This window comes from Amia ocellicauda, chromosome 2, assembly GCF_036373705.1.
Source record: "Amia ocellicauda isolate fAmiCal2 chromosome 2, fAmiCal2.hap1, whole genome shotgun sequence".
Lineage (NCBI taxonomy): Eukaryota > Metazoa > Chordata > Actinopteri > Amiiformes > Amiidae > Amia > Amia ocellicauda.
Window position 1 is genome coordinate 24,998,854 of NC_089851.1, and position 16,470 is coordinate 25,015,323.

At 39.9% G+C, this 16,470-nt stretch overlaps 1 protein-coding gene across 2 annotated transcripts in view; it reads right to left on the reverse strand.

The window, feature by feature from the left end:
- pign (phosphatidylinositol glycan anchor biosynthesis, class N) overlaps positions 1 to 16,470 on the reverse strand; it is a 43,045-nt gene that overhangs the window by 17,045 nt on the left and 9,530 nt on the right. For both annotated transcript variants that reach the window (XM_066721813.1, XM_066721805.1), the window contains 15 exons: positions 16,117 to 16,241; positions 15,513 to 15,643; positions 14,566 to 14,682; positions 14,244 to 14,284; positions 13,971 to 14,030; positions 13,538 to 13,630; positions 13,050 to 13,105; positions 10,681 to 10,759; positions 10,229 to 10,411; positions 9,338 to 9,477; positions 8,799 to 8,898; positions 8,360 to 8,452; positions 8,041 to 8,132; positions 2,091 to 2,196; positions 1,631 to 1,739 (listed from right to left, as the gene is read on the reverse strand). In XM_066721813.1, coding sequence (XP_066577910.1) covers positions 1,631 to 1,739; positions 2,091 to 2,196; positions 8,041 to 8,132; positions 8,360 to 8,452; positions 8,799 to 8,898; positions 9,338 to 9,477; positions 10,229 to 10,411; positions 10,681 to 10,759; positions 13,050 to 13,105; positions 13,538 to 13,630; positions 13,971 to 14,030; positions 14,244 to 14,284; positions 14,566 to 14,682; positions 15,513 to 15,643; positions 16,117 to 16,241 — 1,525 coding nt within the window. The remainder of the gene's footprint in view (positions 1 to 1,630; positions 1,740 to 2,090; positions 2,197 to 8,040; positions 8,133 to 8,359; positions 8,453 to 8,798; positions 8,899 to 9,337; positions 9,478 to 10,228; positions 10,412 to 10,680; positions 10,760 to 13,049; positions 13,106 to 13,537; positions 13,631 to 13,970; positions 14,031 to 14,243; positions 14,285 to 14,565; positions 14,683 to 15,512; positions 15,644 to 16,116; positions 16,242 to 16,470) is intronic.

A 16,470-nucleotide genomic window follows, 5' to 3' on the forward strand; every position in this document is an offset into this window, starting at 1 on the left:
AGAACACCCCCATTTTTCCAGTTTGTACTGAAGTTCAAGCAATTCAAGTCCAGTGAATAACCTGAAATGGTACAAAGGTAAGTGGTAAACTACCAGAGGTAGTTTAGGTTACCAAAAACTAATTTCAGAGTTATATACTGTGTTACTACACCCTCTTAAGCATTATCTGTGCATGGAAGGTGCACTATATTCCTACAATGCACACATGGTTTGAAAGCTTATTCTCTTGGCTGCCAGCGTGTTTCATTCTCAAACACATCTGATTTACAGTTTCCATATGTTCAATAAAAACTTGAACAATGGAGGTGTTCTAAAACTTTTGACCAGTAGTGTATACATTGAGGGAAAAAGTATTTGATCCCCTGCTGATTGTGTACGTTTGCCCACTGACAAAGAAATGATCAGTATATAATTTTAATGGTAGGTGTATTTAAACAGTGAGAGACAGAATAACAACAACAAAAATCCAGAAAAATGCATTTAAAAAAAGTTATAAATTGATTTGCATGTTAATGAGGGAAATAAGTATTTGACCCCTTCGACTTAGTACTTGGTGGCAAAACCCTTGTTGGCAATCACAGAGGTCAGACGTTTCTTGTAGTTGGCCACCAGGTTGGCACACATCTCAGGAGGGATTTTGTCCCACTCCTCTTTGCAGATCCTCTCCAAGTCATTCAGGTTTCGAGGCTGACGTTTGGCAAGAGCTCGATTCTGGTCTCATCTGACCACAACACTTTCACCCAGTTCTCCTCTGAATCATTCATTGGCAAACTTCAGACGGGCCTGTACATGTGCTTTCTTGAGCAGGGGGACCTTGCGGGCGCTGCAGGATTTCAGTCCTTCACGTCGTAGTGTGTTACCAATTGTTTTCTTGGTGACTATGGTCCCAGCTGCCTTGAGATCATTAACAAGATCCTCCCGTGTAGTTCTGGGCTGATTCCTCACTGTTCTCATGATCATTGAAACTCCACGAGGTGAGATCTTGCATGGAGCCCCAGACCGAGGGAGACTGACAGTTATTTTGTGTTTCTTCCATTTGCGAATAATCACACCAACTGTTGTCACCTTCTCACCAAGCTGCTTGGCGATGGTCTTGTAGCCCATTGCAGCCTTGTGTAGGTCTACAATCTTGTCCTTGACATCCTTGGACAGCTCTTTGGTCTTGGCCATGGTGGAGAGTTTGGAATCTGATTGATTGATTGCTTCTGTGGACAGGTGTCTTTTATACAGGTAACGAGCTGAGATTAGGAGCAGTCCCTTTAAGAGAGTGCTCCTAATCTCAGCTCGTTACCTGTATAAAAGACACCTGGGAGCCAGAAATCTTGCTGATTGATAGGGGATCAAATACGTATTTCACTCATTAACATGCAAATCAATTTATAACTTTTTTGAAATATGTTTTTCAGGATTTTTTTGTTGTTATTCTATCTCTCACTGTTAAAATACACCTACCATTAAAATTATAGACTGATCATTTCTTTGTCAGTGGGCAAACGTACACAATCAGCAGGGGATCAAATACTTTTTCCCTCACTGTATATCAAGAGGGAGATGGAGAAATAAATGCACCAGTACACTCGCCACAAGGACAATACATACCAGAATGTATGTATTACAGGTTCATTCCTACCTAGTGTTGTCCAGCTAACGAGCTGATTGAAAATAGGCAAGCCCTGCTTTAGACGTAGACTGGAATGGGTATTGTTCAGCACATAGGCACATAAGGTCAGATGCAGCATCTACAATCAGAGAACAAACGCATGACAAAAATACAAATTTGTTGTTTTTTAATTCTATTTTTTGGTGGGAGTTCTAAAGAAGTATATCGCCTTGTATTAATAATATTCTCCATTTAGATTGATAAGTTATTTGGTCTTTAAAAAATAAAAACAAAAACATGATATCCCAGTAACAAATTCAATCAGAATACTAAAATTCTACAGCTCACAATTTAAACTTCACCCTTCCCATTAAAAGGCACATTTAATAGATTGCTGAGTTGGTTCATCGTGTCAGAGAGAAAGATAGTAAATGCTTTCCCGGAACAGTAAAGGACTTGAACTGCTGTTTGATAGCAGGGGTCAACTGACCTGTATGACATACAGCTGAGAAGCTCTCCAGCGCTGAGGTGCTTTGCTTTTGGACTTCCATACAAACCAAGCTGACATGATAAGAGTCAAAACTGCTGCACAGCTCCTGCAAATCAACAAAACATACTGAACAACTTCAGGGCAACACCCCGCTGATTATACATTTCACAGTTGAATGCTAATATTTCTATACATCTTTTGCTTCAATGTCACTACAATAAACACAAATGATCAATCACAGAGACGAATATCAGTTATCATTTGTTATGGTAATCGACAGGATGATTCTAAAAAGCTACTATGGGCTCAAATTAGCACCATAAGTATCGCATTCAAAAAAAAAATATTGTAAACAAAAAAAAAAAAAAAATCGAATGCAAAATGTATAGAATTGTAAACAAAAAAAAGGTATCGAAAGCAAAAAAAAAAAAAAACGATAGCAAAACTCGCCTGCAGTCCCGGTCTTTGCTTGCGATGCTGCAATTTTTGCTTTCGCCACCAGTTTCTTTGCTTTCGATTTATTTATTTTCAATTATGAGTTTTGGCACTGTTTTGTCGTGAGGGCAGGATTTACAGAGAGGCATGGATCCTGGGTCTCCATTGGTCCAGTAGGTTTGAGTGACGGTTCTTCCTAACCCAATCAGTGAGCAGGGTGGGCTGTCACCTCTCTGCAACACATCTGACTTCACCGCTGATTGACCCATAGACTGAGAGGAGCAACTACATGACCTCAAAATTTAATTATAAACAAAGCATGCTTTTAATAAAAGTTGTGGACAATCGCTTTCTACATATTACATGTGTTTATTTCATACAGCCTTTATTCGCATCTTTATCAATGGTGCCAGTAATTTTGTAGGTGACTGTGCATATATATATACTCACCTAAAGGATTATTAGGAACACCATACTAATACTGTGTTTGACCCCCTTTCGCCTTCAGAACTGCCTTAATTCTACGTGGCATTGATTCAACAAGGTGCTGAAAGCATTCTTTAGAAATGTTGGCCCATATTGATAGGATAGCATCTTGCAGTTGATGGAGATTTGTGGGATGCACATCCAGGGCACGAAGCTCCCGTTCCACCACATCCCAAAGTTGCTCTATTGGGTTGAGATCTGGTGACTGTGGGGGCCAGTTTAGTACAGTGAACTCATTGTCATGTTCAAGAAACCAATTTGAAATGATTCGACCTTTGTGACATGGTGCATTATCCTGCTGGAAGTAGCCATCAGAGGATGGGTACATGGTGGTCATAAAGGGATGGACATGGTCAGAAACAATGCTCAGGTAGGCCGTGGCATTTAAACGATGCCCAATTGGCACTAAGGGGCCTAAAGTGTGCCAAGAAAACATCCCCCACACCATTACACCACCACCACCAGCCTGCACAGTGGTAACAAGGCATGATGGATCCATGTTCTCATTCTGTTTACGCCAAATTCTGACTCTACCATCTGAATGTCTCAACAGAAACCGAGACTCATCAGACCAGGCAACATTTTTCCAGTCTTCAACTGTCCAATTTTGGTGAGCTTGTGCAAATTGTAGCCTCTTTTTCCTATTTGTAGTGGAGATGAGTGGTACCCGGTGGGGTCTTCTGCTGTTGTAGCCCATCCGCCTCAAGGTTGTACGTGTTGTGGCTTCACAAATGCTTTGCTGCATACCTCGGTTGTAACGAGTGGTTATTTCAGTCAAAGTTGCTCTTCTATCAGCTTGAATCAGTCGGCCCATTCTCCTCTGACCTCTAGCATCAACAAGGCATTTTCGCCCACAGGACTGCCGCATACTGGATGTTTTTCCCTTTTCACACCATTCTTTGTAAACCCTAGAAATGGTTGTGCGTGAAAATCCCAGTAACTGACCAGATTGTGAAATACTCAGACCGGCCCGTCTGGCACCAACAACCATGCCACGCTCAAAATTGCTTAAATCACCTTTCTTTCCCATTCAGACATTCAGTTTGGAGTTCAGGAGATTGTCTTGACCAGGACCACACCCCTAAATGCATTGAAGCAACTGCCATGTGATTGGTTGGTTAGATAATTGCATTAATGAGAAATTGAACAGGTGTTCCTAATAATCCTTTAGGTGAGTGTATATATATATATAGTGTGTATGTGTGCATGTATGTATGTATGCGTGTATGTATGTGTGTGTGCGTTTCTTACCTAAACATAAACTGGGACATCACATGCTCTTAATGAATACGATGCCCCTCCATTTGCCTCTTGCTAAATGACGTGATCTACATCAGTCTGGTGCTGTGTTATCTGAGCAGCTGAATTAAAGTGCTCTGCACATTACATTAATATGAACATGATATTAAACATGTTACTGTGCACGTAGCAGGTGAATCCTGTGTTGTGTTTCAGTGCTGTATATTTGGGCTCAAATGGAAGTGGGATCCAGTGATTGTGCAGCTCTTGACTGCAGGTCTCTGCGCACACAGGAGGTTTAATGAGTCGCTGAATCGGCGCTGCTGTTGAAACCGAGACAGTGGATTCCAATCCCACATAGAGATCACCAGACCAGCCCACGAGCTCACTGACTGGGTTAGGAAGAACCGTCACTCAAACCTACTGGACCAATGGAGACCAAGGATCCATGCCTCTCTGTACATCCCGCCCTCACGACAAAACAGTGCCAAAACTCGTAAGCAAAGAAACTGGTGGCAAAAGCAAAAATTGCAGCATCGCAAGCAAAGACCTGCAAAAGACCTGCAAAGACCTGCAGGTGAGTTTTGCTATCGTTTTTTTTTCTTTTTTGCTTTCGATACATTTTTTTTTGTTTACAATTCTATAAATTTTGCATTTGATTTTTTTTTTTTTGATCGCAACATACATTTTTTCTCGTTTTTTTTTTTGAATGCGATACTTATGGTGCTAATTTGAGCCCATAGTAGCTTTTTAGAATCATCCTGTCGATTACCATAACAAATGATAACTGATATTTGTCCCTGTGATTGATCATTTGTGTTCATTGTAGTGACATTTGACTAATTTGAGCCCATAAACTACAGCTGTGAATGAGATTACTCAAAAATAAACCGAGTTGTTTCTGCTGATGCGGGACCACTGTTATTACTATACTGATTTGCAGGGTTCTACTCGGGATACTTCCTAGTGCCAAAGAAGTATGGAGGCTTCAGGCCCACTCTCGATCGGAGGGGCCTCAACATGTTTCTGAAGAAAATAAACTTCTGCATGTTGACTACGCAGCGTATCCTCCAGTCCGTCTGTCCAGGGCGACTGGTTCACGTCAATCGACCTTAGAGACGACTACTTCCACTTCGCTATCCTCCCAGCGCACAGGAAATATCTGTGCTTCGCCTTCCAGGGCTAGGCGTATGAGTTCTGTGTGTTGCCGTTCAGCCTCTCTTTGGTGCCTGTGCATTCTCAAAGTGTATGGATGCTGCCCTGGCCCCCCTCTGAACAAAGGGGATACAGATACTGAACTACCTGGCTGGTGTGCCCAGACTCGCAGGAACATACAGCAGAGGTCATGTCACATGACTGCACTGGGTCTCTCCGTTTACTCTCCCAAGCCCGCACAGACTGTAGTGTTCTTGGGAATGCGGCTAGACTCCGTGAACATGCTTGAAAATCTGTCAGAAGACATATCGTTGGATATGTGCCTTGCATTATTCTGGAGGACATGGACTCTCCAACTGGTCCAATTTCAAAAACTGTTGGGGCTGATGGTGGCCACCTCGAACATTCTTCCCCTTGGACTCATGTACATGCGTCCATTACAGCGCTGGGTAAACGCCTACAGGTTACACCCAGCGAAAGACAAACATCACAGATTGACAGTGACCCCAACAACCTGCTCCTCGGCTGCCCTCACACAAGGTAAGTCATTACCACAGATACTTCAAACACAGGGTGGTGTGCTGTCTAGAATGGAACAGGAGTGACGGGGATGTGGAGCGGTCACATCAACGCACAGGAGCTGCAAGCAGTGCTTAGTTCTGACAACAACACAATAGTAGTGGCTTATATCAACCACTAGGGGGGCTTGCGTAACCCCAGACTACATTGTGTGGCATGCAGACTTCTCCGATCATTAAGGGCAATACACGCGCCAGGTGTGTCCAACACGGTGGAGGACATTCTCTCCCAGGGAGGTCCTGACAGCTCAGAATGGAGATTGAAGTGTTGGAACAGATCCGGGAGAAGCTGAGATGAGCTCGGGTCAACCTCTTAGCTACATAAGCGATGACCCACTCTCCTCTGTGGTTCTCACTGGAGACAGGAGGGGGCCCCCGGGGGTGTGGACGCCTTCGCTCACCCATGGCCTCGGAAAGTGCTGTATGCCTTCCCCCCATTGCCACTTCTTCCACTGACACTGGAGAGGATTCGCCAGGAAGGAGCCCAAGTCCTCCTGATCGCCCCCCGGTGAGTTTTGGTCAGCCTGCCAAAACTGGTGCCTAGCCAGACACGTGGATCCGGTGTCGTGCCCCATGTCGACCATCCTGTGCTTCCTGCAACAGCTGCTGGAGGAAGGTTAATCTGCATCCATGCTGAAGGTGTATCCGGCTGCTATCTCAGCATGTCACGATAACATTGAAAATGTCTCTCCAGGAGCTCACTTCCTGGTGACCCAATTTCTCAAGGGTGTGAGACGATTGAAACCACCAGTAAAAGAGACAATTCCGGCCTGGGACTTGAAATTAGTTCTACAAGGGCTTAGCGGAGCTCCCTTTGAGCTCATTTCCACAACGGAGCTTCTTTTTCTCTCTCTCAAGGTGGCCTTCCTTGTAGCGATAATGTCGACAAGGAGAATTAGTGAAATTCATGCCTTGTCTGTGGGTAAAGCCGGTCTGATCTTCTCAGGAAGCAACGACAGAGTCACTCCGTCTGAGGACTTGAAGAACCCGGCCTTCCTACCCAAAGTCGTGCCGGTGTTTCACATAAATCAACCGATTGTCCTGGAGTCTTTTCCCCACCCGTCAACCGCGTCAGATGAGGACCGCAGACTACACACACTTTGCCCAGTCCGGGCCTTAAAGTGTTACATGGAGAGAACTGTGCACAGCCGCAGATCTGACCAGCTGTTTGTCTGCTACGTTTCCACCACCAGAGGGTGGGCTGTTTCCAAACAACAAATGCCGCGCACTGGGTGACTGATTTCACCTATAAGAGCGCTAAAGTCCCCATACCTGAACACATCTCAGCGCACTCAACACGGGGACAGGCCATATTGTGGGCTCTCTTTCATGGCTCCTCACTTGAAGACTTGTGTAATGCTGTAAACTGGTCTGGTCAACAGACCTTCGTGAGGTTCTACAGCCTCAACGTGGCGGACCGGCTGTGTCCCGCACTGGGCACTCAGGTACTACAAGCAGTTTGCACTCAGGTGCCGTGAGGCTCTGCTATGCTTGCCATAGTGGGATTGGGGCTTAAATCAGGCGTCAGGACTCGCGACAGCTCTGGTATAGTCTTCCCATTAGGTAATGGCTGTCTTTCAATTTGAAAGGGAATGATAGGTTATTATAATAACCCCGGTTCCCTGAAAAAGAAAGAAAGCTGTTACCCTTCAGGGGTCACTCAGCCAGACGACTTTCGTGATGAATAAATGTCAGGCAGATGCGGTCAGGAGGAGACTTTTCACAAGACTCCGGGGGCGGGTTTTCCTCCTGCCAGCAGGGCCCCTATTGGGCAGCTTTGGTACATGTTTTCACAGACTGGCAGGTCAGAAGGCTCTTCCCATTCGGTAATGGCTGTCTTTCTTTTTCAGGGAACCGGGGCCATGATTATAACCTATCGGTACTTAGAAAACATGCAGTTGGTATGGGTGATACAGCAGGTGAAATTATAAAGTTATAAGCTTCTGTGTTAAAACTACTGACAGAAAATTGAAAGATTGGGAAGCTCCTAAGTGCACATGTATTTTTGGACTAAAACATAAGGAATGTTCTGTAAAGAAATGTGGTGCGAGCCTTACACAAGGTTCATATTCGGCTCCCTCCCCACAACAGGCATTAGGGGGAATGTGGCCAGGAACAAACACCCAAAGATCCAGCTGAAGGACATCATCTACAAAACACAAAAACATAGGAACTTGCTTTATTCAACAGCTGTTACAATGTGAATTCACTCTTACAATTCCAGACTGTAAACAAAGGGAGCTGGAAAGCAGTTATAATTTCGTCAATCTTTTCAAACTCCGGATCGAGTCCTGAAACGGCTCAGGGGCCTGATGAGTCAGGCATGATCTGATGGTGTCTATCATAAAACTATTGTGTGCTTCAGTTTAGGCTTACCTTTGCTTGTGCCCAAAGTTCAGACAAGAGAGGCCACCCCGCAAGCACCAAAAGTCCAAGAGTTAACATAGCCCGATAGAAAAAACTCACAACCTGTAAATTGAATACATGATAAATGATGATGCAAAGAACACTACACTCAATGACTTTGTAATATTATTGTTGTGTGCTTCACTGGATTAAATACATTATCTAGTGCCTAGACAACATTTATATTTTAGGTTGTCAACTACGGTCTACGAAAAAGAAAAACTGTGACTTGCTTTTTGAGCATACTTGAACCCGAGCTTCATCCATAATAGTCTCTGAGGTTCCCAGCTGTATTAGGCTCAGAATATTCAGAACAAGCCTTGTATTATAGCTGCACAGTGAGTACAGATAATATTTATATATAAAATAAAAATATATATACCAATTCTGGAGGTTCAGGAGTACTTACCAATAACTCTATTCCAAGGATGAATATCAACACAAATCCAATGAGCTTACTTAATGGATATGAAGAAACTGAATTGATGAGACTGATAAAAGTTCCAAACCTAAAAGAAAGCCCAAATTAAACTATTAAAATGATGCTCTCGATTGCCATTTACAGTACCCTTGTTTTTCCATGTTTATCCTATTATTTTTCTCGAGAAAAGAGTAAGATGCATCATAAACATAATGGAGAGATGGAATTACTAGTTGTTTTTTTGTAGTTTTTTTTACAAATTAAAAGGGCTCTGCTAAGGAAGTTTCGTAACAGTCATATATATTTCAATGCAAAGACTATTTTCATCATAGAAATTCAAAGCCTATGGGTGTATAAATTCCATAATTCTAGAAAAAGGTTATCAATATAGTGAAAGAGGAGCTAATATATATCTCATATTCTGCAATACATAACGCACAACCAGTTTAATCACATTGGCCTGGTAACAGTAATACTGTGTAAAAATCTAATAATAATATATTAAAATATATACTTCTCTTACTCACTCTTTAAATACTGAGTACCACACAGGCACTGGAAGCAAGCAGTAAATGTAATAAGTCCAGGGACTGCTTTGGACCAGCAAGAACCATGATATCAGCAGAGCAATGCTGACAAATGCACCGGCAAGAGGAGTGCTTGATATCTAGGAAACAAGCATGTAATTAAATGCAACTCTGAATTATATTCTAAAGTGCCCAAGACACATTTTAGATTAAATCATATAATAACATATCTCATTGAATACATCTGCCATGCGGAAAATTGTCTACAGTTTGGATATTAGCTGTGTAGTGTGTCTTACACCTTGTTTAATAAAAAATATTTGCAATTTTGGTAAAAAAAGTATACTCAAAATGATTTGTATTAGCACTAGCACACATTTGATACCAACTGAAAAACTGACTTTTCAGTATAGAGTGTTTCTTAGCATCTGTCATCACATAATATAAAATATACAAATGTTTGAATACGATGCATTTTATAATGTTCCTTTGTTGTATATAGATGAAATATACATTTACTGTGGCACAAGGTATCTTTCATAAGACATTATTGGAAGTACTCAAATACGGTACCCATATATTTTTACAGGTTTTAAGCTGTAAGTATTAGTTCTATTATATTTGATTGAATGACTCTGTGGAAGAGTACTTTACAGAATGCCACAACATATTTTCTTGTCCTAAATTCAATGTGCTCACAAGAACAAAAGCTAATCTGTCAGACAGACACCTTGTTAAACACAAAGAATCAGGTCTTACATTTTATGTGACATAATGGTCTGGCAAATGTATCAATCCTTCCTTGAAACGCTGAGGCAAATATCAGATGGTACACAATTAATCTATAAATGGTGGTAATGCCAGACTGCTTTGGTCTGACTCTCACGTTACCTTATCTCTGTTCACCGGTGGTTTCCTGAGAGCGGTGTGGGTCTTCAAGATCATGAGGATGACATAGGATGTCCAGCCCACGAAGCCAAAGACCACACTGCATCCCAGGAAGAATCGGTCATACTTGTGGTAGTAGGTCAGCCCCTCCATTGCTTGCACAATTAGGTTATTGCATAGAGTAATCTGTAGAAAATACAATGTACAAGGTCAGTAAGCAAGGTCTTGTAAAATATGTCTGTTTGGTGATCATCTACTGAAAGATTAGATAGATACCTTTTATATTACTTAATTAACCAATTTATGTGAATACATATGGACTAATGGCTAGATCTTTTAAAATAATTCTACAACTCAATTCCCAGTTTATTTATTTATTGTTTCTGTCGGCAGCAAGTCAAAGACAACCAGTTATTGAAACAGAACATGACTGAAACGGCTACAACAGTACTTACAGCTTCATCAAATCTCTCCTGCTGGATCAGTGAATTTGCATCATGCATGAAATCCACCTGTGCTGAGTCAGTCAGCAAACTAGAAGAAATTAAATGTTTTTTATTAAAAATTCGAATTATCAAACTTAACACCGTTATATGTTAGGAAGTTGAATGTCACAAAAAACTGCAAAGAAAATATTTTAAAATTAATTTACTGATTGTATAAGCATTCAGCTCCCTTAGTCAGTACTTGGTGGAAGCACCTTTGGGTTTTTGGCTAGGTTTCTACAAGCTTTGCACAGTGGGATGGTGTAATTTTTGCCTATTCTTCCTTGAAAAATTGCTCTAGTTCTGACAACTAATTAAGGGTCACTGAGTTCTATTCTATTTGTTTTTTATACCCATCCCCTGATCTGTGCCTTTCAACAACTTAGTTCAACCGAGTTTCAACTGAGTTCGTTTGAAAGCTCCTTGATGCTCATGGTTGAGTCTATGTTTTGAAATGAACAACCCAGCAGAGGGAACCTACAGGAATTGATGAATTTATCATGTCAATCACTACAATTTAACACAGGTGGAGGCCACTTAACTTGGTGTGATACTGAAGGTGATAACAACAAATATTCACCTAACCTAAAAGTTCCACTTTAACAACAGTATTTAAATGTTGTAAGCAATATTATATCACAAGATATGGCACAATAAAAAAAAATCTGTGTTCTAATATAGCAATTGTACTAATAATTGTTCTCTTTCCATTTGAAGTCGGGTTGATCTGGTCTAATCTAGGACTAGCAGGATTTCTGTTAAGTGAGCTGTGCCAGGTGGATCCAGTTGGAGCCGGTTAGGTGTGAATTGGGGGCAGGTAGACCAAAGGGTACTTAAAGCTGCTGTTGAGAAAGAGCTGTGCTGTTTTTCTTGGTGTCAAAGAAACTTGCAAAATTTAGAAGAATGTGGACACTACAGTGTCATGTTTGCAAAATGACTGCCTTCCTGGATGAACTCATCCAAGAAGATCTTATTTGTGAATGTTGTCAGCATGTTGAAATCCTAGAGATCAAGGTTCGTGATCTTGAGGCTCAGCTTGTTGATCTGCGCTGCATTAGTGATATAGAAGAATTAGTCAATCAGCCCATGAGAGAGATGGTGTGCACGCCAAAACCTAGAGAGTTGATACCTTAGAGCAGGAATGTGTAGAGAACTGCTGGGTTACAGTAGGTCGTAACCGCAAAAAAGGGCGCGCACAACCCTTACAGACTAGAAATGCCCAACAGGTTCCAACTGCTGAGGTGAGCAACAAGACTTATTCCAGGTTTGAAGGGAATGTCCTTCTCGGAGAGAATGAGAGAACTGAACCTTTTCACCCTGGAACAGAGGAGACTGCGTGGGGACTTGATTCAATTTTCAAAATCATGAAAGGCATCGACCACATCAAACCAGAGGAGCTTTTCCAGATCAACAGGGACACACAGACCCGGGGACACAAATGGAAATTGGGCTTCAAGGCATTCAAGACAGAAAACAGGAGACACTTCTTCACACAGAGAGTCTCACAATCTGAACAAACTCCCCAGCGATGTGGTAGAAGCTGAAAATTGGGAACATTTAAAAACAGACTGGATAGTATCTTTGAATCACTTAATGGTTATTAATGGACACCAAACGAGCACGATGGGTCGAATGGCCTCCTCTCGTTCGTAAACTTTCTTATGTTCTCATGATGAGAGAAGTAGCAGGGTTAATGTGTGTACTTCTCCATCTCCCACAGAAAGTCTCGGAACCTCTCACATGTGTGACACATTTCCCATTGTGGTAAAATACTGAAGTGGTTTGCTTTGCATCCTAACATTTTAACTTTATATTTGTAAACATTTTAAGTCTAACTAATCATATATATTGTATGTTTAAATGCAATGATTGGGCGTAATACTTATTTAAGTAGTGTTCATTCAAAAAAACTGAAAATGCAGGTTACATTGAAACTTCTTTAAAATAAAAACAAAAATCTAAATCTACAATTTTGTAATCTATAACTCAAGGCAATTAAGGTTTAACCTGAATCGAGTCTGAAACATGTGATATTAGTATTTTTAAGGGGTTAAAACAATACAATAAAAGAGGAACATGTACAATTATTTGGTCTAATGCACATGATGATTAAGAAAGCAGTTGTAAACTTAGAATTCTCAAGTTGATAAATCGATGCATAATGCAAAAATGTTGTATCCAGCTGGTAAGGCTTGACAAACAAAACAAAGGTTTTCCAGATTATTATTATTAACACTGCTAATGCCAGTGTGCTTCTGCTGTGGACGCCTCGAACTACATTCTTTAATCTATATTCAGTAGAAATTAAGTGCATGACCATACACAAGAAACCAACTTACTGAAATGGAGTAAAAAGAAATGTCAGAGTGGTCTCCTTTTTTTGGGTCATCTTAACCTAGAGGGAAAATATTGTGACTTAAAAATCTGGAATAGGTTTTGCAACATATGAATAAAGCCTTTGAAATTTCATAAGGAATAAGATATTGCAATATCAATTTTGTGTAATTTAGCCTCAGAGATTATATTGGGGAAGCAGAATTTAGTTTTGCACAATCCCTTACCCATTAGCAACATACAGAAGTATTTAGACCAGTTCCATTGTAGAAAATAAGAAAGATTCAGGGCATTCTTTAATTATGGATCTGTATTTACTTCAATAAGAACTGACACTCACAACACATAAACAGATGCTCAACTCCACTGTGGGGTTAGTATATGAAGCAGCTTCTACACATTTAGAGGGGAAGGAGATGGTCATTTCAAGTTTGGTAACTAATGGGTTTCATGAAACCAGAAATACCAGCTACCAGCTACTTGTGTTTCATACCTTAAACTGCTCCAGAATCTGAATTGCATTTGCATACATGCTTTCTGCTTTGAAGTGATTGCTGTTATTCAAATACTGCAATGGAAGGATACCCTGAGACATAAAACATAGAAATTACAAATTAATTCATTTCGGGAAGGTAGCATTAGCCAAATGGTGAAAGTATGTTTTCATAACACATTGTGGGTTTGTTTTTCTCTAGTATTACATGTGGTCTGTGTGTAGTTCACAGTAATATACACTGACTGTTCTCAGAGACTGCAAATTGTTTGCATTGCATGAAATATATTCTAGTATGAGCTGAGCTAATATAGAAGATAAACCATAATGAGTGTAACAAATATAAAATGTAAGATATCTGCTATTTCTAGCATAGTACACCACAGTAAGGGAGATGCATTCTTCAAATACTCAAAACTTGGTTCAAACATACCACAGAATTCAAAGGTATGGGCACCCCAATTAGAGAGGACATCAGGGGTGCTATATCAGCCTGCACAAATTAAAAAAAAACAACCTAAACAAGAATAAAATAGCTTTCCATGATTTCAAATATCAAGTATGTTCCACATAGTCTAAATTCATGTTAGTGTAACACAGTTAAATACCATATTAACTGTAAATTATTTTTAGGATAAGCATACTGGAAAATATCAGGACAGAAGATATACCACAAAACACCAATTACTTAAATGAAGGCTATCACCTGGCTGACATCTAACCTCCTTATGTTCTCAAGTTTCCACTCTGAAAACAGAAAAGAGGAAACAAATGTTAAAAATGCAGAATTTACCATTTACCGTACAACAGCAGAGTAACTTCCACTCTGACAGTTCCAAAGAGACCATGTGTCTCATTGTAGCATTTCAGTTGTAAATGAGGTTGATAAGGAGTATTTAATTGCACAGTAATCAGTCATTTAAAATGAAAAGTGTCACACCACATTAATATAGAGTGGAACAAGCCAGTCTTAGTAGCTGGACTTTTTAAAATTGTGTCTTAAACATCTTCAATGCTAATTAAAATACCTTGACAAAAATTGTCATCAAAGTGCTGGGCAGTCACTGTCTGTGCTGACTGGACTCCTGCTCCCCAGGCCACCAACGGGGTGAGGGTCTCTGAGGGGTGGCCAGCTCCATGAGACCCTGTCACCAAGCAAACCATAAACGCTATAAGATACTCTTAAACAGAACAACTAATTAGACAGTACTGAAATCCTTTTAGAAACTTGACAAATAATTATACTGTAGAGGTGTAACTGGAAGGCCACTTTTTAAGGGCCAAAATTGCAAACAGTGACTCTCAACACATGCAATCATAGTCACTTAGTCATCTCCTCCCTTAGGTGTTTGACTTCTCCATTCTTGCTCCAAAATGGTGCAATGAGCAGTTTAAATTACACACATACACATTTCTGATCTTTTCTTCTATCTTAATGTTAACTAACATGCGGGTGTTTTCTATAGTGATGTTATCCTGGTAATGTTTATATGTAGTAAATTGATTATCTTTTGGAAAATCATGTAAGTCACCTTGGACAAAGGCATCTGCAAAATTAATAATAATAATAATAATAATAATAATAATAATAATAATAATAACAATAACAACAACAACAACAACAACAACCTTAAAACAGCATCCACTGGTTGTTAGTGCTATTATTACGTAACTGTTCCTCCATAGTTATTCTTACCTAGTATTCTGAAAAATTAATGCTTTTACAAAGTGTTCTCCTCTAGGTTTTTATTTTAGGACCTGCAACTACACTCTGACTATTCTTGCAAGCTATTTGTGTATTGCTTATTAATATAATTAAACATAACCTCTGACACAAGCATAATACGATACAGAACATTTGTTTAAATTAATACATTTTTACTGCAAGACGTTCCAAAAATGATGTATTATGCATCAATAATTAATAATCTCCTTCTCTTCTAGGATAGAAGTTTAATAGTAAGCATGTTCTTACCCCAGTCAGTCATGCCATGATCAGAAGTAAAAACAAAAGCTGTTTTTCCATCATTTTCATAAAATTCATCAAACCAAGAAATTAGGTCTGCAATACCAGCATCAACAATTCTGACATTGTCCACATAGTCCCTAAATGAGGTTAGAAAACAGAAAGAAAAATATAATATAATTGAGTTTTTCATTCAAATATGTGAAGCCTCATTTATTTATTTTTCTGCTGTTGGTTATATTTTCAATAGATGGCGCTAAAATGTTGCAGTGAGCAGAAGGAAAAATAAAGACATGTCTCTTCTTATAAAAAAAAAAACATTTTAAATCTTTATTACAAATTATGGTCATTTTCACTCCTTAAATTATATAATAATTTCCCCTGTTGCTATTTAGACACTACACAGTACAGGTAATACATACTTAATAGCTGAAGCAACACATTAAAATGGTATAATGCCATGTTTTCTATTTGCTTTTGAGGAAGACTATCCATTAAGTCATCCAAAGTTTATTTTTAAATACAGGGAGGTTTTAAGTCCCAATAAATTAAATTCACATTGGTCACAACAAGAGATGTGTAATAAAGAAATCAATTTCATATAAACATTCACCTTGACATTGGCCTGTGAGCGTGTCCATTTGTATCCAGCCCAAGCAAATGTAAGAAAAAAACAATTCTGTCCTCATGTAATCTTGACCGTAGCGTTTCATTTTCTTTAGCAGAGTTGAAGAAAGCCTGTGCAGAGATTTCCATTAGTAGAGGTTGTGACACATGTATCAGGAAGCACGATGATGGTTACACTGAATTATTATAGGTTATTAAAAATGTGTTAATGCTGAAAGGAATGCCTGGTCTAGCTTCACACAAGCACTGCGCAGATAAAATATACACAGCCTTTAATAAGTGGCAAATCAAATAATACACAGTATAGCTGTGAACAAAGCACAATTCCATCCCCAGACCA